Genomic DNA, 26,979 nt, shown 5'->3' on the forward strand with positions numbered 1-26,979 from the left:
TGTAGATATGCCGGAGCAGTACCTGATATGCAGTTGTATATGTGCAACATGATTTTGAAATTAATTCTTTCTTTCACCGGGAGCCAATGGAGGGTATTCAACAACCCAAGTTTTCTTCCTGATCGCAATCGCTTAAGTTGATTTTTCAATCTAAGTAATTCAGAGAGAAGCAATAGTTTTAAAAGTACAGAATATATAGGTGATGATCTAAACAAATACAAAACATGCTTTCTGTCTGTCCTGGGATTTGTTGATTAAGATTATGGATAAGAATACGCATAATTATACGGTGTGAAATATTTAGACTTGCTTTGAGGAATTAAGCTTCCAGTAGATGTATGGGAAAAAGCGTTACAATTACATATTATATTCATGCAGACTTACATTGAGGAATTAAAATCCCGGTAGATGGATAAGAAAAAGCATAGCATATATATTCAGACTTACTTGGAGGAATTCAAATCATGTAGCTCCGGTTCGTCAAGTCCGTAAGGATAGAATGTCGGCATGAATTTCACTTGAATTTCTGGCCAATTTATATCGGGCTGCAACAGTAAAACATTGGTATTTGTACACTGTAAAAAGTATTTTACTCAACACTGAGTAAAAAGGTCACAGCTCAACAGTTGAGTAAAAAATTACTCAACATTGAGCTCATTAATAGGTCACAACTCAACAAATGAGTAAAGAATTACTCAATGTTGAGTAATTTTTTACTCAACTGTTGAGCTGTGACCTTTTTACTCAATGTTGAGTAAAATATGTTTTTACAGTGTATGGAGAGTGAGTTATGCATGCTGATGAATGGCATCATGTAAAGAAGTAGTCTTCAATTATTTATTTCTTATAGAATTCTTACTCAGTCAAATCAAAGTAAATAATTTCAACTACAATATGACGAATATTATGATATGATGTATAGAATAAGATTAACAAACCTCTTTTAAAGGCGTTTGAATGAAAGCTGTACTTTCCAGCATATTGCTTGTTCTTATGTTCTGTAAAATAGATAAATCACAAATAAAACTTAGGTCAGATTGTACAGGTGAAAGGAAAACGATTATTTCAATTAGGGGTGGGTGGGGTTGGGGTGGGGGTCAATTTTCACTGGGAAAGTTGATTTTGGAACAAAAAGGAAAGGTAACTAAGGAAAGAATATTATTATGTGTATTGTGTATTGTTTATGGTGGCTCAGAAAAGAGCTTATTTCTTATTATTATACGAGGCCGGATCTTTCTGTTTTATTCGAGCAAAAACTATTAAGAATGAATATTATTGTATGCATTATTAAACTGGTGGCTCGAGTCAGAAAAGAGCTGTCAAAATTCCTGAAGAAAAAGATTTCTTTTAAAACAAAAGGCAAGGGATGAGTTATGTATAGGCATACAATGTACGTTGTCTATCGCTTTAAAAGAACTACTCGGTATATTAGAATTATATCTCTTTAAACGTCTTGGTCTAGTAGTAGGATTGTCAGATATAGAAGCACGGCATCATGCAGGTGTAAAGTGTGAATTTCAAGAATATTATAGAAAATGCATAATAGTTTACACTTCGAATCTATAGGGTGTTAAAATAATACCGTAAAAATAGTCATATATTCGTCGATAACAACCCGTTGTTGATTTTTAATTATTTCTTGGTTTTCCGATCCGAATGCAGATCTGCGCCCATACGTTAGCACCATTAAGCATAGTAATAAGGTTGCCTTTTACCTTAGAAGTAGCCCAATTCCAAAATATTCGCTTCTTATAAAGACAGTAGCTGTCAGGTTATTGACATGAAGATACGTCATTTTCACTTTTGGAGCTGACTAATTCAAACACACCTACGTCCCATGTTAAGAGACAGCATTTAAAGTTATCGGCAGATGCTGCATTTTTAATTGGACTTGTGGTTTCCCGCACTTAGACTTTTCCTATCTCCTATTCCAAGGGATCTCAGTATGTCGCAATGAATAGATAGATTGCGATTTCCAAACGTAGACATCGGACGTACGTTGATCTATTCAAAACCACTCTCCTGTATCGAAGCGAGGTCACGTATTTAGCTATTTTTGAAGATATTCCACGTGCGAAATCGACGTAGATACATCGTTGAAAATGCACAAAATTTGTCCATTTCACAATATGTAAAAAACAGTCAAAGATAATGAACATACGAAGGAAAGTCTAATTATTATTATGATCCTTTTTGTTTGTAACAAATCATTATAATAAAGGTACAGCGATGTGTTAAAAATGGACTAAATTTAAACGCAATGTTCATACGCAGAGATTGTCCATTGAAATGTGTGTGATACTTTGCGTATAAAAATTAGCTTGCGATTTGACATTTTGGACTCAACGTAGCATTAAAACGTACGTTCCACCATGGTTCCACGTGGAAATAGGCTGATTTGACCTCGAGTCTAGGTAAATGAAACGTAGAGAACGAGTGTTTCTCTACGAATGTTATAGTCAAAATATGTGTGTTTTTGTACAGCTGAGGGGGGGTGCAATAACTTTGTGTATCCCCGAGATGGTGAAGTATTATAGGGGTGGGGGGTAAATATTGGTTGGCGGGTCAAAGGGGGGCAGCATTTTTTCGCAGGTCGAAAGTTGGGTGGGGAGGACACGGACATTTTGGCTCAGATATTTTAGGAACATTAGGAACACGTTCAAATATGCACAATTCCTGATCGTTTATTTATTTATTTATTTATTTATTTATTTATTTATTTATTTATTTATTTATTTATTTATTTATTTATTTATTTATTTATTCACAAATTCAAAGTATAGACCTCTGGCAAGGCAACGGTTCACTCGCACCTATAAGATTAGTATTTTTGAAAAGAGCTGTATTGTATTCAATCTATGTTTGCAGACATACACAGGTGATTAGTGCAATCTGCTTGTGTTGGCATGGTTGGGCGATCTATTCAAACATTGTATTCATCTATTGCGATTATTACGTCACTTCTTAACTTATAGAGGCCCTGCATTCTTTTATTGATTGGCTCCAAACAAAGGATTTGAACCGGTGTCCTTCACCGTAGTTATGGCGGAGTACAGTTCAACAAAAGCATGATTGCAATCTACCACGACATTTCGGCTCACACACATAAGAAATGCACTACGATAAAATAGGTTGATGAAAACAGTGCAACAGAGCATTAATGCCCAAAATTGAAAAGCTGTATAATTTATAAACAATAAACACTACACATAAAAAATACTACTACAAGGGATTTTCAACATATAAGAATCCAAACAATCAAGTACCAACATGCACAGTTTTGTCCTTATATCACTTTTGGGTTTATAATCTCTTTGACAGCTGATAATGCCCATCTATTCACCAAGTGGCTATTAACTGATGAGTACTGTCATTATGCTAATATGAAATCATTGTTTATCAACAAAGGCGAGGGACTCGTCTGTCGATATGCTCAAACAAACCGCTACACTGTTCAATGCAAAACAAATCACCAGATGACTGACTATATGACATAGCGCCACATAACGAGCGTTGGTAAAGTATGTGGCCTCACTGCAATACATAGCTACGTAAAAACGTACGTGTTAACGTACGTAAAAACGTACGTCCTACGTCTACGTTTGGAAAATCGCAACCTCTCTAATATGTTTGACTCTTCATCGTGATAAACCAAATTACACTCAACAATTAAGTGGCCTAAAACAAGTCTAGGCAAACAGGAGTACGGGTATCTTGTTAATCTAGATCGTGTGACTACACAGATTTTAAATGCGCATGTCTATAACAATCTTAAAGACATAATGTACGATCTTGCTGCAATATGATAAGATATGAGTCAAACAAACAGACAGACATGCAAACTAAAGTCGAAGTTTGGTAATACAGTAAGCCAAAGAATTAAGGTACCAGTTGTGTTCACCCCTGTATATTCTAAATAAAGACAGTTATGTCAAAATTAAAACACATAGCCAATACTTGTACTCTTTCCCTCTGATTTAAGACCTTATTTGTTGAAATTAGTTGAGAATTAAAGAAACAGTGATCTAAAACCTAAAACGTGCTGATCAATGGAAGCACGGCGCTTGTTCTGTTGTTCACAAATGCTTTGTCTACAAATCAATAGCGCATGTATATGAGCAAACTACAACTTTTAAATTGGCATCTACCTTGGGTTTTTGGATCGTCGTGTCTTTATTTTTTGAACAATTTCAACGAATGAGGTCTTAAATTCGAACTAAAAGATGCAGCTATTGGCTGCTGGTTCCAATTATGACATATCTGTCTTTATTTAGGATATACATGCTTACTGTATATAGACAAAGTAGTATTGTTCACTTAAAGCTCGCATCACTTACATTTTCATTCTTTTGTAAGGCTTCGTGTGTTATTACGCCACACCCAGGATTGGTAGTGGCTTTCATTTGTATACCTATATGATCCTAAAAATGAAAGAAAGAGTAAAAAAGATTGAATTCAATCCCACCTTTAATATATTCTCATTTGTACAATGCGATTGATTATGGTAAGACACACCATTGTGCTACAGAGCTCTACAGGTCCATTTCAATTCTTCTTGATAGCTTTCAGTTCCCAAATGAATTACTTCCTTATCCCTGAGATGACCAGATGACAGCTAGTTTGTCATTATAGTAGCCAAGGACAATGCGTGACACATGGGGAATGAGTTACATCAGATGACCTTATCCTGTCCAGCTTTCCAGAAAGTGACCTTCACATCAGGCAATTGGTTGTCAAAATAATGTTGACAGGTGTCATAAAGCATTGTTGAATGAGCTATTTGGTATAATAATGCCCGATTTGTAAAAGGAGTCAGTGGCGTAATGTATTGTATATATAGATGCCAAAGGGAAACCATTCAGACATAACAGGTGCTCTATTGTTCTATTGGAATTTTTCCTAGAGTAAAATCAAAATTGTATTTCAATGAGGGACAATATATATAAAATGACGCTATAATACATAATGTTTTATAGAATCAATAAACCAGCCGAGATTATTGGCATAATGCCAACATTCCAATCAGGTGATTATTCGTACTGTTTATTTGTTCCTCGGTTATGCGGCTTTAGTTACATTTAAATTGAGCCGCTCAGATATTTTATGACGATTTGAATTGTGATTAGAATTTCAGATACATTATTGAAAGTCGATATTTACTATCAGTTTGAATTGTACTAGACTGCAACCAGACAATCTATATATTGCACAATGTTCAACATTCTCATGTTTGATGAACGTCCCATGCTTGAAATCGTGCCAGAATGTCTTGTTCAACAAGCAACATTTCTAACATGGGGTGCTGCATAGAACCAATAGGTAAGGAATCAATGAAATGAAATTTCTTCAAAAAAGTACCCGTTCCGAAAAGTTCCGATTTGGAAATTGTGGGAGCCGAGCATGCATCGAGCAGGGAGGTAAATAATGAGTGGAAAATTCTTTTCATCCATGTGGGCAGCTTAGTGTTGTTGCCCACGCAGTTGAAAATATCTCAAGTGCTATTTATCTGCCTGGAGCCGAGTATAACATTAGCATAATGCATTCTAACAAAAGTGACTTAAACCGGGACCAGGCGTCAGGGGCGTAGCCAGCTTTCTTGGTCGGGGGGGGGCAAAATAAAATTTTGGGGGCACAGACGAAAAAATGGTATTTTACACTACTTTCGCCCATTATCCGGCTAAATGGGGCTTTATTGTTACAATGTGCGCGCGTAGCGCGGAAAATTTGTGTATTTTACACTATTTTGGCCCCGAATTTTGCTAGAAAAGGGGCTCCTTGCCCTTTTTCTTTTCCTTTGCCCTCCTGATTTTCTCTTTCATTTTTTGTCAGAGGGGCACTTTTTCTTTAATTTTTTTGTCAGGGGGGGGCACTCTGCCCCACCTGCACCCCCGCTGGCTACGCTACTGCTAGGGGTGCCATAAACTTTCGGGAACTTATTACTCCTTACTGCGTCAGTGCCAGATATGTGACCAACGTCACGGTCCGACGGCCTCTGTCCAGTCCATCTACCGAGTGAACAAGGAAAGGTGATATAATCCGATAGCTCTCGGGTGAGCAAAATTAAGCTTTGAGTAACTATTTAACTTTCTGTATCACTATAACAGGTTTGTTCATTTCACGTTTGTTGGAGATATTATCCAGTTTAAAACATTATAGTCAATCTTGTTTCTCGTCACAGTTTCCGATTGTCGTCACTGGTTCAGTGCATCTGGCTTGGGACAGAAGCTTTATTAAGACGTGTAATTCTTAGTTTACAGTGACCTATTGACGTAGGAAATAAGCATACAAAGTAGTTACCTACCTGTAGATTCTGGCCCACGGGTAGATCTGCTATGCACTTTATGCCTAGTTCTTCTAGATGTAGCTTGGGGCCAATTCCTGATAACATCAAGATCTAGGGAAATAAAGGAAATGAAAACAAACCGTGCAGTAATGGTAATGTAAATAGAAGTACAACACAGCGGAAACGTGTTTTTTTTTTTTAATTTTTAAAATCTGTAACCTTATTCAAGTAGAGTTGCAGCACTTAATGCAATGTATTGCTGGGACAGGTAAGATGACTTGATCAATTCCTACCAAGAAATGAAGATTTAAACATAGTGCTAGTAAAAAAACACACCTACGCCTGTCTTACACCCTACACTATACCAACGTCATATACGAATATACCCTCACCAAAACCCAACAATGATTGGAGCACCGAACAAAAAAAACCACCCGCACACCCACCCCAACGAACACACACCCCACCGTACTCCTACATAAATGCGCACAAACACATTTATATACCTTGTAAAAACGATAGAATCAGACTGAAAAGAAAGTGAGAGAGATGGAGACAAAGAAATACCACAGCATTACACGCAGAAGCAACAGAGGAAAGGAAATGGCACACTACAAGTAGCTTTAGGGAAAGTGAGAGGCCACCTGATTTCAACCATTAGCATGACGGTTACAATAATAACAAATGATCTAACCACACTTTGCCGTGTAGCTGAATACAGTACAATTCCGGCAACATTGGTCCTCACACCCCCAGAACAGAAACAATCATCTATTTTCATTTCTTTATAATAACCTTTCAGACCTTTCATTTTATCACATTTCATACTCGAGGCCAGTTAAGTTTAATCCATTCCTACCTTATCATGGAGAGTAATCTTGCATGTAACCGATTTTTCAGCTATGGTGATCATTTTTTGTAAATTCACATTGGAACATGTTCAGATATTAATTTGGCTCAGTTTGGATAGCTTTGATATTATATATAGCTTTAACAAAATTTCTATAAAGCATGACTGTGTTCGGTGTCAGTTCTTTTCCATTTATATGGTTTTTTAGACAAGGCGCAGCAAACGACAGGTAAAGATATTTGATATGGGCTGTCGTCTGCTGCCTGTAAGAAGTTGAGACATTCATGAGCAAAACTGTATATGCAGCCGCTGCCCTATGTAATCCTTATAAATGTATGTACACTAATCCGACGAGCCAAGTGTTGGTCAGAATTCATTCCGCCATTACTGGGGGGGGGGGCATCGGCACCAAACTGGTGTAGTAAGTAGGAACTGCCCAATTGGGTGGAAAAGCCCTGCTTCAAAATCAATCTTATTATTGTATTGCATTGTAAAACTTTCAGCATCCTTATCACACGGGTTATGGAACACAGTTTAAAATTCCCGCAAAGCCTACATCATTTCACATTTCAGGTTGGAGGCCCCCATCAATGGCTGCCATTAGGTGTAGGAATGCGTGGAATCGGATTAAAATCGGAGTAACAAATTCAAGGATTCTTAACAATTCATTCAAATGATCACGACTCAGTGACTCTTGAGATGATTCGTTCATCTCTTCTTTCGCTGGTCCCAGCTTCCCGGATATAAACCCTCACACACTATGTCTTCAGTTGCTTGAGGAATGGGTCTCTTGGTGAAGTTCAGAACAGCAGACAAGGAAGAGTTCCCTTGTTCCATAGGGTTGATGTTGAATTGCTCGGTTTCCTTGTAAATTGTAAGTACCGGTCAGAAGTTTTGCTTTTATAGATGCTCTGTAGACATCTCTCTGTTTCCCATGTTGGATGTGTCTTGCCAATATCACAACCATCAAAGTTGAGAGATATTTTAGGGATGATTTGATATCCCTATTGCATCGTCCTTGAGTTAACTTTTCCAGAAGGAAAGTACAGCAGAGTTTATGAGGATTCTCCAGGCTGCTTTTGATGGAGACAATGGGTTGAATTCATTGCAGAAGGAGAAAGGGAGTTTAGATTTGACAGGAATTACCAACTCTTCTGTGGATGGAGGATTATCTTTCTCTTTGTGAGTAGATGGCTGCCTCATCAAGCATATCTTGGAGTTCCGTCTTACTGTTGGATGCCAGAACAATATCGTCTGTGCAAGTTGGTGCTCCAACACAATACTGTCCAATTCTGGCCCCATATTTCTTCCCTGAAGACGCTTGAGTAATGGGTCAACATAGCATTTGTAAAGCTCAGTTGATGTTACTCTTCCTTGATGTACACATTGGAAAAGCTCAAAACAGTAAGATAATTCACCTTTCCATTTCACTTGACTTGTATTGTGTAACATTTGCTGAGGAGGACGCCCTCAATATTTTTCAAAATTCTGTTTTTTACACAATTGTAATGAACTAGATTTTAAATAAACAGCTTCAACAAGACGTTTAACTATTACGATTGAACGCGTACGCGATGTTCATAACAGAGTACTTACATGGCGTTCGGGAACTTTCGGGACAGTCAACATATGACAAGAACCGACCAGATTCACGTTCGCAGGAGTGATTCGCATTGGCGACATATGCGCTGGTAAAATATGCAATTTTCTTTGTATTGCCTCATCTGTTTGGGCCAAAATTATAAGAGGACATATCTGTCAGTAAAACTATCATTTTATGAAAAAAATGCAATTCTAATTCTATTTCTTATGGAAATGTTACTACATAGCTTTAAATCCTCTTTAAACTTGTTTGAACTGTGTCTTTGAATTCGTTATATTGTTCAACTGTTGTATTACCTCATTTGGTGTACCTTCTGAATTTTCATGTCGAATCTTTAGACACTGCATTGTAATTAATGCTGCTCAACCGTTACTTCAAACTTTACTACCGAGAATTAAGAGAGAAAAAAAACGAATCTTCAACGAAGAATATGCTATGTCATGCCGCTGATGGGATTCGAGAAAGGATGCTCTCTAATTGCTCGTATTGATGATCAACCCCGGTGTTATTTGAACCAAAGCTATATTGATGATCATAGCTTCATGAGAAGCGTGCCAGAACATAATATAAAACCGAAGCATTTCGTTTTAGAACAGACGGTTTTTTTTTTATCAAGAAAGACATGTGTATTATAAAGTGCGCATCATATCAACCAGTGGTTGGATTCAAGCTGTTAGTTAGTCAGCAATTGATGACAAGGCCCCCTTGCTATTTTGGCCTATGGGTCCCTTGTTTTTTCAGTAGCCTAGCCCGTAGATGTAGACGTAGATTTATACCGATTAGGCTACCCACACCCCACACACCAGACACACGCATCCACCCTACTCCATCAAGCTAAACACCACCCATCCCTACATGCGATAAAGAGACACCAGAAAAAGAGTAAGACAGATAAGACAAAGAAAAACAGATCAAACGCAACCAAGAAATTCACAGAGCCATTGTTTGTCAAGATTCGTTTTTTTATACCACAGCATTACACGCAGAAGCAACAGAGGAAAGGAAATGTCACACTGCAAGTAGCTTTAGGGAAAGTGAGAGGCCACCTGATTTCAACCATTAGCATAATAATAGCAAATGATCTAACCACACTGTGCCTTGTAACTGAAGACAGTACAATTCTGGCAACAGCCGTCCTTACACCTATAGAGCAGAAATAATCATCTATTTTTATTTCTTTGTTTTTCAGACCTTTCATTTTCTCCAGTATGTTCTCACATTTATACTCTTAATAACAAATTTGGTGACCATTGAAAAAAATTCACATTGGAATAGGTTCAATAGTTTGACTCAGTTCGGATATCTTTAATATTACACATTTATCTATAAGACATCACATGATTGTATTCTGTGCCAGTTGTGCCACGTTCCTTTCAAAAGGAATATATCACGTCGCGTTCGTGACTTTTTGGCGGGCTCTTTGGCCAAGACGTAGCAGACGACAGGTAAGATATTTGATATGGCCTGTCGTCTGCTCCCCGTAAGAAGATGAGTTGATTTTCATTGGCCAAGCTGTATATGCAAAACTGCCTTATGTAATACTTTAAAATGTACAGCGTAAAGAATCTAAGGATATAGTTAACAAAATAGTCCAATGATCAAGATTCAGTGGCTCACTCATGTACTATAAAGCTGCCCTTGTATTTCCATAGGGCTGCGTACCCCGCGCGTACCGAAGAAATCTCCAACATTGACCATGTTGATGATGATGTCAAATGGAAGTAAGTAACACACGGCAGCCATCTGATCTGCAGCACTTTTACATAACCATTTACATTTTAGATAACCAGCTACAAGGGTTTTACCTTTTCAGAACTACTGGATTTTAAAAGATAAAGTATTTATAACTCAGAAACCACCGAACGTATACTAGGCAGAATAAATATACTTATTCCTCGAAGACTTTAAAGAGCATCCTAAATTATTAAATGCCAGAAAAGGAAAATATATAAAATTCACATCACATCATTGAAAGGTTCAATAAAAATAGTGTCCAAAAGAGCTGAGTGTGAATTGCCGCAAAATATAAAGTTATATATATGAGTAAAGCAAATCCAATCGAAGTGTGTTCGTAATGTCCCCAGGAACTCGACTTTACCGTTTTGATGTCTTGTCGATATATCTAGCAGACAATACAAGTAACACAATATTATTACACGGGTCTTTCTCCTGGATAAAACACATTTGTAGAAAAATAAGTTGATATATTTTATTTGATTTTATGCCGAAACTCCAATTCGGAAATGATTATGTATTATCTTAGTCTGGAAAGAAAACGTGCGGAGCAATTAAACTGCTAAAATTGTTTATGTTGGACTCTCTTTGACAGATTTATTTCCTCGTTTACCACGCTTTTTACTCCCAGAAAATGCAGCACTAATTTTGTGGGATACAAAAATATTATCCTGTTTTGCCAAATGAAACATAGCTAAATCCTAACCATTTAGTTAGTTCTAATTGGCAATAAAAGTTCAATTCCACTATTTGGCCAAATTGATGAATTAAGGTGGTATTACACCCCCTGATAAATTTTGTGACTAATTTGGCATTTTTCTCAAGAAATAACTACACACTGGTAACAAAAGTTATGTATATTATAGGGGCAAGGAATCCAGTTACTACACTGGAATGTCAGTGATTCAATACAAGTGGTTCATTATATATGTTACGAAATGAGGTACATTCTAGCAGTACCTCTTTTCTTATCATAAATAACGTACCACTTGTCTTGAGTCACTGAAATTCCAGTGTAGTAACCGGGTTCCTTGCATATACATAACTTTTGTTACCAGTGTGTTATTATATTTTGAGAAAAATGCAAACATAGTCACAAATTTATCAAGGGGTATAGTCCCACCTTAAGGGCAAAAAATGTGCATTTTTGGGCATTTTTCACATGTTGTGACAATCAAGTCTAAAGACTTGCAATAAGTCTAATTAAATTCATACATTCTAATTTTTGGAAAAGATGCATGTTTTTGGCTCTTTTTTCCCCAAGAAATTAGTAAAATAATAAACATTTTTTATCTCCAGTTAGTACGAAATGAATGATTAGGATTGAGCTATTTTTAATTTGCCAGTACTTGATAATATTTTTTGAATCCCAAAAAATTAGTGTTGTATTTTTCATGCAAACAACGATTTGATTAGTTTTCTTTTTCAAGAGAGAAATGCGTTACTTTAACTTTGATTTCTAAGCAATAAAATCACGTATTTATATTTATAGTATCTTATTGTTTCAATGTACAATTCAGATCTGCTACTATAAAGTCATGCAAACGACGAGTTGGTGGTTTTTCTTTTTCAAGAGAGAAATGCGTTACTTTAACTTTGATTTCTAAGCAATAAAATCACGTATTTATATTTATAGTATCTTATTGTTTCAATGTACAATTCAGATCTGCTACTATAAAGTCTTTTGATTTTTATTCAGTAGATGAGAAAATAGTCATTATATTAATTTTCTATACCATACATATCGTCTTTATAACTGCATACTGGCAAATCCAAGACAACTAGAAACCTACCCTTTTATATTATAATGACTGTAAAGGGCAACGTAACCGTGTTGTTGTGCTTGGTTTTCTTCATAGGCCATAATAGGGACGATAACATATTCGGCACTATGCGCAAATCATGAATAGCTAATTAAGAACCAACGCCACATTTTGAACGGATATGAAATACTCTCACAAGCCAGTGAAGAATTTCATACCAAAATACCTAGATTTTTGTCTTGTCTGGTGTAATGCCGATATTTGAAATTATCATAACATAATATGTACTCTCATCATTCTGCTCAATACCCCGGCTCAATACAAACATATAGTTATGCTTTATATGGCTTTAAATGTTCTTAAAGTACCATAAACAGATTTGTTAAAGGCTAGGCCTATAGAAAGCAACGCATTGCCTCGACCCCAAAGGCACAAAGAAATTTATTTGTGGCTGGTAACCGTAAGCCCCTATCCCTCATTGGTAATCAACGATTCAGTAGTAATTTTCGTTTCGTAAGTTCTTTTTTGTTACCAAAGAAAGGCAATTGAATTCAAACAACTGATATCCCCGATACATATTCCTTATGAATTGATTGCACCTGCATTATAGACATTTATGAATATGAGGTCGTAAAAAGGTTTTTATTGCTAGTGGGATGTCACATGTATCTTTGCTCCATATCATATTTCAGCATCTGCCTTCATTGGCCAAAACCTCAACGCATAAGGCCTGCAAAATTCCCTGTGTAAATCGAATGCAACTTTTAGTGACTATCACTCACTTGTGGACCGCTCTCTTCCGAAGGGCATTAAAGCTAAATCACTTGACGGATATTTTTTTGTACTTGCTGTCAATCAAGAATAATGTATACATTACACGTAGGCTAAAAACTGAGTAGGTGGGGCATCTGCAAATGTTCGTACCTCCCTGATATAGCCAAAAACACCTTTCTTTGAGCTTGAGCCGGGCCAATGCGTTACGCTCAATGGGTCTAGGCTGCAAAATTCTATCTATGGCATTCTAAGAATTTTTAAGAAGAGTTAAAGCAAAACTAGACATTTTGTATTCATGAGAATTATAAGAACGCATATCTTATGATGATCTCAAATATCAGCATTAGACTTGACAAAAATATTGATATTTTGATCTGAAGCTTGTATTCCATGCTTAAATTGTTCTTGGAATGCCATAGATATATTTTTAAAGCCTAGACCTAAAAAAGGCAACGCATTGCCTCGAACTCAAAGGCACAAAGAAATATATTTGTGGCTGGTAACCGTGGCCCCAATCCCACATTTCTAATCAACGTTTCAGTGGTGTTTATAAGTTGTTTTAATCACAAAATATGCTTACCAAATAAAAGCATTTGATTTGAAACAATTGATTTTCTCGATACCTATATGTGCTCCTTATGAATTGATTGCACCTGCTTTATAGACATTAACGAATCTTAGGTTGTAAAAAGGTTTTCATTATTAGTGGGATGTATCTTTGCTCCATATCATATTTCAGCATGCCTTCATTGGCCGAAACCTTAATATATAAGGTATCTTTCCTCCGAGCGTTATCGGCGGTATTGAGAGGTCTCTTCTAGATGAAGTATTGTACGTAACCGAACATTTACCAACACATTACCAGGATTGTGATGATAAGCTTAAAACGATGTGACAAATTTAGCACGGAAGTAAAGTAGTTTTTTCATCTTCGGCGACGTTTCTAATTAGAGTTATCATCGGCTTTCTAAAATGAGATGGATGATTGTGATAAACAAAACGACAAGAGAATCGAGGCGTGCTGTTATATAAAGGTTTTTTAAACATGTTTGTACCTCTCTGATGCATCATCATTACTATGTTGCCTACCCGAAAGAGGAATGAACTCGATGTGATAAATCTGGGTATAAGCTAAAGGTAGAACCAAGCACAATAATATATATTATATAAAAGTTATAAGTACCGTCTACTCTACACTCTACTGTATTTGACAAACACCATTTTTTTTAGATCTTTGATCCAAAACTGCTCATTTGTGAGCTTTTTTGAACGAGTTACATCTTTGAAATACAATGCTTTTTCAGAACTTCTGGAATCTACAAAAATGTATGTAATTTATGCGTATTGGACATGGTAGTGAAAGAAGCGGTGGGAGATAAATTCAGCCTGTCATTCCTCTTTCGACTTGCCAATTTATTTTCAAATCCTTGAACCGCCAGTGAACTGTATCGTCAAATTCGTTATGCACAATAATTATGTAAGTGTCGTAACACTTCATTTGGTGTGCATTCAGAATTTTCAAATAGAATCATTAGACGCATTGCAATCGATGCAGCTCAACCGTTTATTTTAATCTCAAACTTTGTTACCTAGAATTTTATGAAAAAAAAACCCCAAATCTTCAACGAAGACTGCTATGTCATACTGATGGGTTCGGGGAAGAATGCTCTCTAATTGCTAGTATTTGATGAATAACCCCGGGGTATTTGAACCAAAGCTATGTGGATGATCATAGCTTTATATGCGCAAGTTGAGAAGCGTGTTTGAGCATAATATAAAACTGAAGCATTTCGTTTTGGAAAATACATTTTTAATCAAGAAAGACTTGTGTATTATAAAGTGCACATCATATCAACCACAAGAATACTGCTCAGCATTAAACTAGAGTATTAAACATTCATGTAATCATGTTTAATGTTGAACTTGCCAAATCCATATTGACAGGCAATTTCAAAAACATACACATAAATCACAACCTAGTAACCTACTAATCGAGATTATTTGTAAAAGATAATCGCATTTTCAAATGCAGCACTAGCAATGAGACTATAAACCTTTATATCTTTACAAGCATTGGTTAATTCTGGTTAATTGAATTTTGGGTTTATCAGAGTGATATATCTTTTACCTTTCTGATACTATGTCGGAAATTTACAGATGTCCCTTTTTAAATAATTTGCTAATATCACAGTTTAATATTGCAGGGAACAAAGAAGTAAATATTCATTCAAAATATGGTTTATTTTTATTTATAAGTTCAAAATTTGGTATTTTATCTTCCTGGTTGAGTGGGTGTGCTACTAACCTATCTCATACATCTTTGAAGGATTGTACTAATTTCAGCGATATTCTTTGTTGTAATTTTGCCGTTTGTTGTACTTGATTAACAATCATTATCTTATTGTATTTTCAATAAATACACAGAAACGAAACGTTTCTAAAGATGAAGTTTCGGGGGAATATCCCCAAAATGGTTGCGAAAATACCAAGTTGTTAATTCAAGTAAATTATTATAAAGGAATAACACTTAAGCTCGTACTTACTTTGGGAGAACCCACAGCACCGCAGCATACAATCACTTCCTTATTGCCAGCCACAATTTCTTCCTTTCCATTGAACATAAACTGAACACCTACTGCCGCTTTACCCTCTATATTGATCTGCAAATAGAAATGTATTTGGCACTTAAAGGTAAATAAATTAGGACCAATAGAAATGGGAAATCCAGTGTTGGGTTTCAAGTTAAAAGCTCGTCAGTGATGCTGAAATATAATATTCAAGCTCAGAGAGCTCTAAATACGTCGCTTGCATTATTATCGAGAAATTATATTGAAATATAATATTAAAAGCTCAGAGAGCTATAAATACGTCGCTTACTTTAATATGGAGAACATTTGCAAAATGTGTCGTTATAACATAGCTTAATATGCTGAAAAATAGCACAAAGTAGTTTAATTGTTGGCTGTAGATCGCCTTAAGTTAAATGGACCATAATACACTTAACATTAAAAGGTAAGAAAAGCCGTTTTGTATTGATTCGAATGACCGTCCATATATAAAATGAGTGTGTATTTTTTACGTGTAAAACATGCAGTAAAAAAGCTTTTCTCATCTTCTCTGACCAGCGACATTGCGAGTGAAAGCTTCAGTCTTCAGCTGTGTCGTGATGCAAATGACCTTGAAAACCAGTAACTTCCGGTATAGATGGCAATCGGCCATTTGCATTACAACCCAGCTGAAGACTGAAGGTTTCAGTCACAACGACGCGTCGCAAAATAATAGCAATTTCAACATTCCCAGATGAATGAGAGTCTACCCAATTTGAGCTATAGATAAACTTTTGAAAATGGCGAAATATTACTGTGGGCTTGCATAAACATAGATCATGTAGATGGGGGATTAAAAACTTGTAAACGGATCGGATTATTAGAAGATTGAGTGTTTAAGATTAAGATTCTGTGTCCCACAAATCTAAAAAAACACCCAAAAACAACAACAAAAAACAAAACAAAATCAGGCTTAACAATAGAATAAGGAACTATTTGCCAATCATATTCGGCAGTTAACAATAGGAGTTGGTAAATATTGATAACGCGCAAGCGTAACTTATTCAGTTGTTCACAATTGGGTTATCAAGCCAATATGGGGGCCCAGTCTAGCAAGTGTAGAACTTAATAATAGATTTGGTTGGATCAACTTTAATTCAGATAGTAATCTAACCTTTGTTACTAAGGCATCTGTTAATACAGTCAAGTTGTCCCGATCACTGGCCGACTCTAGGAAAGCTTTTGATGTATTGCAGCGTTGTCCATCTTCAGTGATGAAGGCAGGAAAGTCACCGAATCCAATCTACATGGATGTAATATGCGCATCATAACATTAAAACGTGGTGAAATTGGCAATAGTCCTTTTATGTGCATATCAGAACTAATGATTCATGTATTTCTGTTACAAAATTGATGTCATGATCACAAGCTGAAAATGCATGAAAATGCATACTCCAGTGTGTTCTTCCTTCCAATCTAAGCTCAATAGTTATTTTCTATTGAATCATAAATAATTACTTTATATTTTATTGATAATAATTTCAGAGACATACAAACAATATCTCAGAGAATAATTCAAAATTGTAAACTTTTCTCCGGGAGATTGTTCCAAGCAATAAAGCTGCCGAGTAAAAGAAATAAAAAAGCTGCCTTTGGATGAATTTGGAACGTCAGAAATGAAGCAAAGTGTTAAAAACAGGTCAAAATGATGGCTTTTCGAAAATTTTGCTTATTTCACCTTTTATACATTCATTGCATGGTAACCGGTATCAACGATGAAATTTAAAAGTTTAAAATTCCAAATTTACTCTTACATGGGACATTGCTATTAAGAATTGCACATCATATTGAGTTTATACAGTGCCATTGATATGCTTGTTTGTATATCACCTCTGTATCAGGTTGTTTTATGTCGTGGGATGTTTCTGTAGCAGTAGACCAATAAGCATACAACATGATATAAACAAAAACATGACCCACTTTTATGAAGTAGCTGGTGACATAGTTGTGAATCCACTTAACAGATAGGATTGCACAAGACCCATTAGAGCTATGCACCATCCAAAAAGCAATCCTTACATTAGAAAAACAATCAGAAAATCTAACAAAAAGAAAGAAAAGAACGAACGAAGGAAAAGAAAGAAAGAATTTGAAAGAAAGAAAGAAAAAAAAGAAAAAAAGAAGAAAGGAGGACACGGTTGTTTGATGGCATGGAAACTGTGCCATTTTAAAGTAAAGTTGAGCAATGATGGCGCTATTTATCTTAAATCTTGTTTGCATCTTTACAAGGGGTAGACACTTGTATAAATGGTATCAGAACATCAGGAAAAAGACCAACAAATGGGAAGGAAATTTCAAAAAAACTTTTTATCGTGAAATGTAAGGAATATTAATTGGTAAATTAAAATTTAAAATGTATGTAAATAGCGCCCTCAATTTGCACACAAATGTACAGTTTATATAATAAAAATTACCGCAAAAAGAGGAGAAAAGGATGAATTATTATTTTGATACAGATATGAAAATCTATGCTAAAAATAGTAACAAAAAATATACTGTATGTGAATATTAGTATAATTAGTATGATAGCTGTTGGTATTATCCACGACTAGAATTGAACATTATATAATGATCGCATCAAACAACCGTGAGGAAGAAAAGAAGGAAGGAAGGAAAGAAGGAAGGAAATTTAGGAAAGAAGGAAGGAAAGAAGGAAGGAAAGAAGGAAGGAAACTTAGGAAAGAAAGAAGTAAGGAAAGGAGGAAAGAAAGAAGTAAGGAAAGGAGGAAAGAAAGAAAACAAAACATAGCGATAATTGAAATAAATTGAATGGAAGAACATTGGGGTTTTACAAGGCACGTACGTATCATTATAAAAGAGACCCAACACATCAAGATCAAGCAAAAGGTTCATATTTTCTGATCAAAAGAAAAGTACATCTGCACATGTGTATACGTTTGATTTCGATAACGACTGTTATCTTTATTCACAAATTTTAATTTCGATTTGGTGCTGCTAGTTGATTATTTTTCCTGTTGGATTCTGTGACACAAGATGTCATAGATGTAGCAGCTCATCACAAACGTGAGAATATTGATATCAGGGATTGATATTGACCATCATCTCTGTTCATAGTGGTGCCTTTCTCTTCCTTATCTTTATAACCTCCTTGAATCAACTAACAACACCAAGTCCTTCGATAGAAAGTCAAGTTGTGATTGAATTACCAGTTCTTGTATCAGTCTTCATCAAGTGGTGTAAAAGATAACAGTTGTTATCGACTCGTTCACAGTAAGTGCATTGTATTTGGACCAGAAAATAATAGCCTTTTGATCGACTTATTCTGCTAATCATGGTTAAGGCATTAAACCAACACATAACGATGTCTTATGGGGGCGTTGTTGAGCACAATATACTGTACAGAATGCTTTCCTATATAACACAGTCCTTTACTCGCGCTATGTAAGTAATTTAAAGAGCCATAACCATAAGATTGGATGTGTTACGGGCTCTGAACGATTACTATGTGTTGATAGAAACTTACATTGAGTCCATTGTTTATGTCAATGACTTCGTGGCCCAGCTCTACACCTGCACAAATGAGAAATGATGATAGTGTTAATGATAGGGCGTACAGGGTAGAAAACTACTGCTATAGTATCATGTTTCCATATTAAAGGGACAATTCGTTAACCAAAAAGTTTGGGCACTTTAGGAACAAGCTTGTATGTGTTGATAATAACAAAAAATCGTCAAACCACAAAAATGGCAAAAATTTATTTTTATGCGAGTGAGATAGTCGAATTCGGGAACTGGGACTTACATAAACGCGAGCACCATTAATACATTATTGAACGAATTGCTATGTTTTGTGAACAAAATAAGCATGGAGCTATGATCAAATTGGCATACTAAGTAGGCCTATTTATATGCTCTTTGATCGTATTTGGTGGATCAGGAAGGCAAAAATATTTGGTACAGAGAATCTGTTATTGCCCACTTAATGCCTTATATTTACATGGAGCCATATTGACCAGAAACAGACCTTTATTGACCCAAGCTCTCTAAATGACTTCGTGACCCAGCTTTACACTTGGGAATGGAAATGATTGGAGTAGATAAGCGTAAGTGTTATCGAAGTAGGAAAATTAATTTGCTTATTGGTTGATTTGTCGTCATTGCTCACTACAATAGCATAATAGTGAGTTTTACATTAAGTTCATTGTTAATATTTGCGTATATTCTCAGTCATCCAGGTATATAAAATATCAAGTTGATTTAAATTAAAATCTAATCTTAAAATTAAATTAAAATTAAAATTAAATTAAAATTTAATCTTAAAATAAAAATTAAAATTAAAATCTACAGTTCTGCTATCCAAAAGATCCCTCGACGTTTCAGTTCTGTGACCCCGTCACGGGTCACTGACCAATCGCCGCCGAAAAATCAGACGGCTTGAGGAAGCATCCAGGATAGGATGTGAAACGTCGCCAGTCAATAAATAGTAAGTCCAGTTGACTAGATTTTAATTTAAATCAACTTGATATTTCATTGTTAATACAAATTAATGCATCACTTAGGGTATAGCAACAACGAAAATGTGTGCAAATGTAAATAATTAGGAAATGTCAGGGATTTGAAAACCACTATGCTTCTCAATTTGAATTCTTGTTAATTCTTCATAACCGGTTATCTTTTCATTCAAATAACAAAAACTAAGTATGTTTTTACTAATTTTGACGTTGTTTATGTCGATGGCTTAAATTATTCAGCTCTTCATCTGCAGTTGTAAAATATTAATTGAAAGGGTTCCCAGGAATGGAAAATCAACTGTGCTTGTATTCTTTATTCTTGTGAACGCTTCGTGTGCTGCTATACTTCGAAGCGCAAAACAGCGACCCAGTTTCTTTAACTGCAATGCAATGATAATTGTAAAATTAAAATGAAAGGAGTTTCTATGTATTGAAAGTCCGCTTTGCTTTCATTTTTGATTCTTTTGACGGTTTCCTGATCTGCTAATCTCATTCTGAAACAGAACAAATGAATGTACTTTGCTGTTGCTGGCACAATTGTTTATGTCAATGTCTATAACGCCCTAGCTTTATCTGCTTTTGAATAGTTTACCAATAGGAGTTGCCAGAGGATGGCAATTAACCTGCATTGCTAGTTTTTAACTCTGATTAATGCTTCATTATTTGCTCTCGCATGAAGTCACGAACCACTTTTTCTTCATGTCAAGTCTAATCTGAATTCACTACATAACATTGACGCAACAAAATGCTAGGAATCTTTGCATCCAGTTTGATGCATTTAACCCTGTATCCATTAATTGTTTATGTCATGAACTAATTGACCCCGCTCTATATCGACAGCGCAAGAATGGTGCAGGTGAGAGCATTAAACATGTCTTGCCTTGCAGAAATAGGCAAATTACTTCGCTCGTTTTTAGATTCTTATAGCGCTAGAAAAACACCTTAATGCATTGAACCTAGAAATGGGCTAATTTGTAAATATGCATGAAGCAATTTTAAGCGAAAGTATTGTTGTCATCCCATTCTAATATCAAATACAATCGGTAAATTGTTTTAATGTATAAAACGATATCATGGTTTAGCAAAAATAGCGACGTAGTTTAACATCTTGGCAGCCTTTAACTTTGCCAAATCGGAGCCAACCTCACATTCCTTCTCAGATTGAATCACTACACTAAAATGCAAGACAGTGTAAAAATTCCTGCGCATTTTACATGCACTAAATTGGATTATGTCAATGACTTGGGTTTTCCAATATAGCCCAGTAAGAAACATATGGGGTAAACCCACCACTAATTGCAACAGAATCCATTTAATCACCATTCATTTCAGAAAGAGCATATAAAGAACACATCAAAAGTCCCCGGATATTCAACTTGTGCCTAATTATTCAGCTCATCATCTGTAGTGACAAATTGTAAAATATTAATTGAAAGGGTTCCCTGGAATGGAAAATCTACTGAGCTTTCATTTTTGATTTTAGATTCTTGTGGACGCTTCATGTTCTGCTACATAACAAATACGAATTTTAACGCATTTACGCAAAAACCATTGATTCATTTAACGACCCAGTTTCCTTAACTGGAATACAGTGGTAATTGTAAAATTACAATAAAAAGATGTAGCTATGTGTGGAAAGTCCCATTTTGAATCCCTTTAAAAAAATTATTTTGAAGGTTTCCTGATCTACTGATTTAATGTATAAAACAATATCATGGTTTAGCCAAAAAAGCGTCGTAGTTTAACATCTTGGCAGCCTTTAACTTTGCCAAATCGGAGCCAACCTCACATTCTTTGGCCACTCGATCACCTAAACACTAGCAACCGTAATGACCTTATTTCCAACTGTCTAATGGTAGTTCAACACCATTCAACACCATTCATTTAACAAGCGTATATAGCAAACACGGAGAGCCTATCCTATACAGTACATTGATACAAATTGAAGGACATTGTGACAAGTAAGATATCAAAATGCGCAGAACAAATTCGACCTCTCCATTGAACTCTTTTAAGAGTTAATGGTCTTATTGCGTGTTGGTTCCTTTAAGAAATTTTCTGTTATTTAAATGTAACGATACATTCGTATGGTACATGGTTTGCAGTGTATGCTAACCACAAAAGGAGAGAGGAAACAGAGAAAGTACCACCAGTCAAAGTCCCCGTGTATTGCATGCGGTGAGTTCTCGCATATTCATGAGGGCCGGTTGTTCGATCGTGCCGTGTCAAACAATCACGCCAGCGCTGCGTGCCTCAGCGTATACGCGATCAGTGGCGTAGATTTCTTTTTGACATTGGGGGCGATGGGGTTGGAAAAATTATTGGTAATATAATGAATGCAGTACTTTTTGACGACAGAATAAGTTCATGGTGCAAATGCGCGCGAAAAATTTTGTATTTTGGAGCTAAACTGATGAAATATGGTGCAAAAGCGGAATAAATGCTCGCGAAGCGCGCGAAAATTTGCACTTTTGGGGCTAAAATGGGCTAAAATGGGCAAATATGAGGTTAATTTGAGCAGAAACCCATATTCAGGCGTCAACATTGGGGGGATGATTGTATGGAGCATCCCCCTGGTAAAATATTGGGGGGGAATCCCCCCATCCCCCGGGATCTACGCCTATGTACGCGATAGAGCGTTGCGTGCTTTCGCGATTACGCGATAGACCATGAAAATACGCGGAAATTGCGTAGCAGTCTCGCCTGTCGCATTTCATGGAACAATCGGCCCTCATTATCGGATGATGCGGAGACTTTGACTGGTAGTATGCGCTCTGTAGTACTCTGTGATGCTCACATTCAAATTATTCATTTCAGGTACTAATTAATTCTCGAAATTTAATAATTTCAGATTACTAAATGTGACCAAATTCGATCAAACTTTAACTTAACACCTATACCTGCCTTACACAAATGAAAATAGCAAGTAAATAGAAATATTTTTATCATTCTTTGAATCATTTCCCATGTAGTATTAACACTTATTTGGCAAGCTTGATTTATGTTTTCTGAAAATAAAGAAGAACATGACACAGATGGTCTGTATTTCAGCCATTGCTTCCAGTACTTCTCAGATTGAACCACTAAACTAAATGCTAGACAATGTCATTGCTGCGCATTTTACATGCACTAAATTGGATTATGTCTATGAGTTTGTGACCCACAATCCCGGAAAAAATGTGTTCGAACACCCACTGTAATTCCCATGTTCATCTTAGTATAGTGCGCACGCTATATGAGTCACTGGAAACTAAGATTTATAATAGTTCTCTCAATGTTCATCTTAAGCATATCCCCTCCCCTTTCCCCACCAATCAATGTTGGGAGAAGATATGTGAAGATGAGCATATTGGGTATGCCAACATTGTACGGGGGTAGAAGGGGAACTATTTCCAATAAGGCCTTTCAAGTGTTCGAACACTTTTTTCTGACATTGCAGCTTCTACAAATTGAATAATAAATAATGGTACTATGAATAACCATAATAAGGAGTTCCTTGGGATGGAAAACTACTCTGCCGCCGCACTTAACACTTGTTTGTCCCATTCGCCTTATAATCTCGTTTTGTTTTTCACACTTTAAAGTGTGACTTAAAAGACTTAAAAGTCTTTTTATAGTGTTGCTTTGTCGTTCAGCTGCTTAGTAGTTTGTTTACACCAGGACCTCAAACATGACACAATGCCAGGACACATTTCATTCAAATACACTATATGGCCATGTGTTTTGAGCTCGCCACCCGTAGCGTTACATCGCAAATATATGAATTTTTACACCAATCGAGTTTCAAATTAGAATATCTCCACAATTATCAACCCTAAACTAGCAAAAGTATACATTTTTGGAAAGCTAAAGGCTTAAGGAATGTAACAATACATATTCCAACTCATTATACAGGGTGACCTTGAAGTTATACAGGGTGGAATAAAAAAATTCCGGATGCAAAAAGGGTTACTTAATGCATTGCTTATTACTAACTTGCAGTAATAAACTGAAAGTAAATAACATCTATTTAGTTAGAGGATAGGGGGAGCCTACAGACTTTGGAAGATAAAAAAATCACAGCTGTTTGGTAATCTCGGAATACAGGGTGTCCCAAAGTAGGTTAGAATTTTTTACAATTCATTATATTTTGAACTGAATCATTTTACCCCTAACCCATACAGGAAAAGTAAGTCCATATTTAGATTCCTCATCAAATTTCCTATCAGAAAATGTATACTTTGACTATGATAGGTTAAGTAATAAAATTTTTACAGCAACTTTTAGATTTTGAAGACATCCGCATTACTTTCTACAGTGTTTAATATGAAAACGGGTGGTTTTGTACGTAAAAGTTTGAATTTTATAGACTAAACCAATCATTAAGAGTTCAAAATGATTAAAAACAATTAGCAGAATTGTTTAGCTGTAAATTAAGACCAAAACAAAGTTTATAGCCCCTGTAGCAGTGAATTTATTCAAGTTACACACGTGAAACGTCGCGTTCCCATAGAGTTTGTGTGTACCGCTTCCCCCCCCTCCGCTTCCCCCCCTCCACCACCCTGACTGCTCGCAATTCAATCGACCACAGCTTCGTTAGTTGAAAAGCTATATTGTTCATATTTACAGGTTATTTAGTGGTATTATTTAGCTTTTAAATGTTTAGCCGAGCTATGATGAATTGAACAGATCACAATTTGAAAATACGTAACACCACCACCCTTTTTGGGTGGCGAGTTCAAAACGCGTGGCCATATATCTGCACTAGAATGATCTGTTGATGTCTTGGGTACAATATCTGTACTCCATATGTCATTAGACAGTTGAAAATAAGGCCATTACAGCTGCTAGTGTTATAGTGATCAACCGACCAAATAATGTGAAGTTGGCTCCGATTTGGCAAAGTTGTATTTTGCACTCAGATTTAGTGATTACATTGATGATGATGACTATTGGGAAGTACATTGCTTTTGTATCGTTATTGCGTATGTTGGTATAAGTTGGTACTTTTACAAATATCGTAAGAACCGATAAACTAAAGTTGAAGTAAAATAATTATTGTTCTTATTTTCATCTATGAAATTAAATATCAATGATAAAAAGAATTTCAGCGCATAGTAACTTCAGTATTATGCGCTTTTACATTTTATTATTATTATTATTATTATTATTATTATTATTATTATTATTATTATTATTATTATTATTATTATTATCAACGTTGCCGGGTATGCAAAATTACTTTGATTTCGTGTTTGTCCGTTACATCGTTTAAACAAATGTTAGAGGTTAGCAAAACTTCCGCAATCTATATTCCGCATTTTTAATCCAACAACGAATTACCTTTTATTATACAAACCAATAGTCACTTTAGAGATGGTATTGACATTGTATAATGAATTCAATCAATTTGTGCGTCAAGCGCTCTATTTAAATTAAAATGATGTTAACATGCAATCCTACATATAATTATGACAGGCTTAAATTATTCAATTGAATTATTAAAACAATAGGCGCCACTATACAATTTAATTCAGAAGCATTTGCAAATAATGGTCAAGGGAAGTGTTACCTCAGTGTACCTAATGAAATAAGCAGCTTAAATATTATTACATACCTAAGCTATTTTGAACACTAATTTCTGACACTAATTTAACATGTCTGACCGTTAATAACTTTTAAATGGCCTGACCTTGAAACGTTATGGACTGTTCCTTGAAACTTTGAATTAAACTAGTATGTTCCCGCTCCACTGACACCTCATGCATACTCCAGAGAATAGTTTAAATCAGAATTAAAAAAAACCCCTAGTACTACGAAGAGTGGGGAGGGGGGGTTGTACCAGTAAGGGTTGCTTGGTATCACTGGATAGAGGAGACCCATAGCTATACATTAGTATAAAATACTAGATTTCGCGGTTCTCGGGTTGTGCGGTTCTCGTAATAGGCCTATCTCTAATTGCCCAACACCCGTTACCTCGCCGTCTCTCAATGATCAAGATCCAACTTGACACAACTCTGTTTTGTAGCTGTGACGCTTATTTCGGTACCATAATCTGGAAACCGGCCATTGTTCGCCTCTTCCAAGTTCTGAGTGTCCTGCTACTACGTTGGAGGACCCCTAAAATACCCCGAAATTAGTATCTAGATTGGATGTAGGCCGTTACTAAAGTAATGAAATCAATCGGGAAAAATGTTAACCCGGGTTATACCCAGCAAACACAAAAACGTTTTAAAAATGTTCATAGGCCTTCCGGAAATAGTCATGTTCTGCTGAAATAGGCCTACATGCACGTGTTTGGTGTGTGCACGTGTTCGGTGTTGAAATATGTGTTGAAAATAAGGCCTATAATTATTGGTCCGATGAGATGCACTTTGTGTTAGTCACACTGTAATGCTTTTCCGATGCGCGCACTGTACTCCGCGCACACTCCCGTTGATACTCCGCGATAGCGCACCGCGAGCACGCGATAGTGCACCGCGTAGTGCACCGTGTGAACGCGAAACGCGCGGACGCGAACGCGATAGCGCGCGGACAGAGGACGGACGGACGGACACGCCGTAATTAGTATTAAGATAACGGTATATTATGTTTATAATTGAAAATTAGGGAAGGTTGTAACACTTTCGTAGTCCATGTTACAAAATATGGCTCATTAATTCTAGGGTTAAAAAGTCAAAATAGGACGCCCCAGAGTTTAAGCAATTTAAACATCCCGCTTTTTTTTTTATAATAGGCCTCGAATTTGAAATAAAAAGTACTTGAAATAAAAATTTTGGTTTGTAAAATAAATTAAAAAAAATAAATGTAGACATTTATATAGCGCTTTATGCCGTAAACAGCCTCTAAGCGCTTTACATTTATTCCGCCGTCATTAGAATATGTCGGAACCACGTTTGCAGGGTCCATCAGTAC

General features: G+C 36.0%; 1 protein-coding gene across 1 annotated transcript in view; it reads right to left on the minus strand.

Annotated features, from left to right (window-relative positions):
- Positions 1-26,979, minus strand: part of LOC140165746 (oxygen-dependent choline dehydrogenase-like) — a 64,690-nt gene that overhangs the window by 24,166 nt on the left and 13,545 nt on the right. Inside the window, exons 2-8 of the mRNA XM_072189064.1 lie at positions 19,098-19,144; positions 16,728-16,856; positions 15,551-15,667; positions 6,302-6,394; positions 4,338-4,421; positions 939-998; positions 448-545 (exon numbers count right to left, since the gene is read on the minus strand). Of these exons, the coding sequence (XP_072045165.1) occupies positions 448-545; positions 939-998; positions 4,338-4,421; positions 6,302-6,394; positions 15,551-15,667; positions 16,728-16,856; positions 19,098-19,144 (628 nt within the window). The remainder of the gene's footprint in view (positions 1-447; positions 546-938; positions 999-4,337; positions 4,422-6,301; positions 6,395-15,550; positions 15,668-16,727; positions 16,857-19,097; positions 19,145-26,979) is intronic.

This window comes from Amphiura filiformis, chromosome 12 (genome assembly GCF_039555335.1).
Source record: "Amphiura filiformis chromosome 12, Afil_fr2py, whole genome shotgun sequence".
Lineage (NCBI taxonomy): Eukaryota > Metazoa > Echinodermata > Ophiuroidea > Amphilepidida > Amphiuridae > Amphiura > Amphiura filiformis.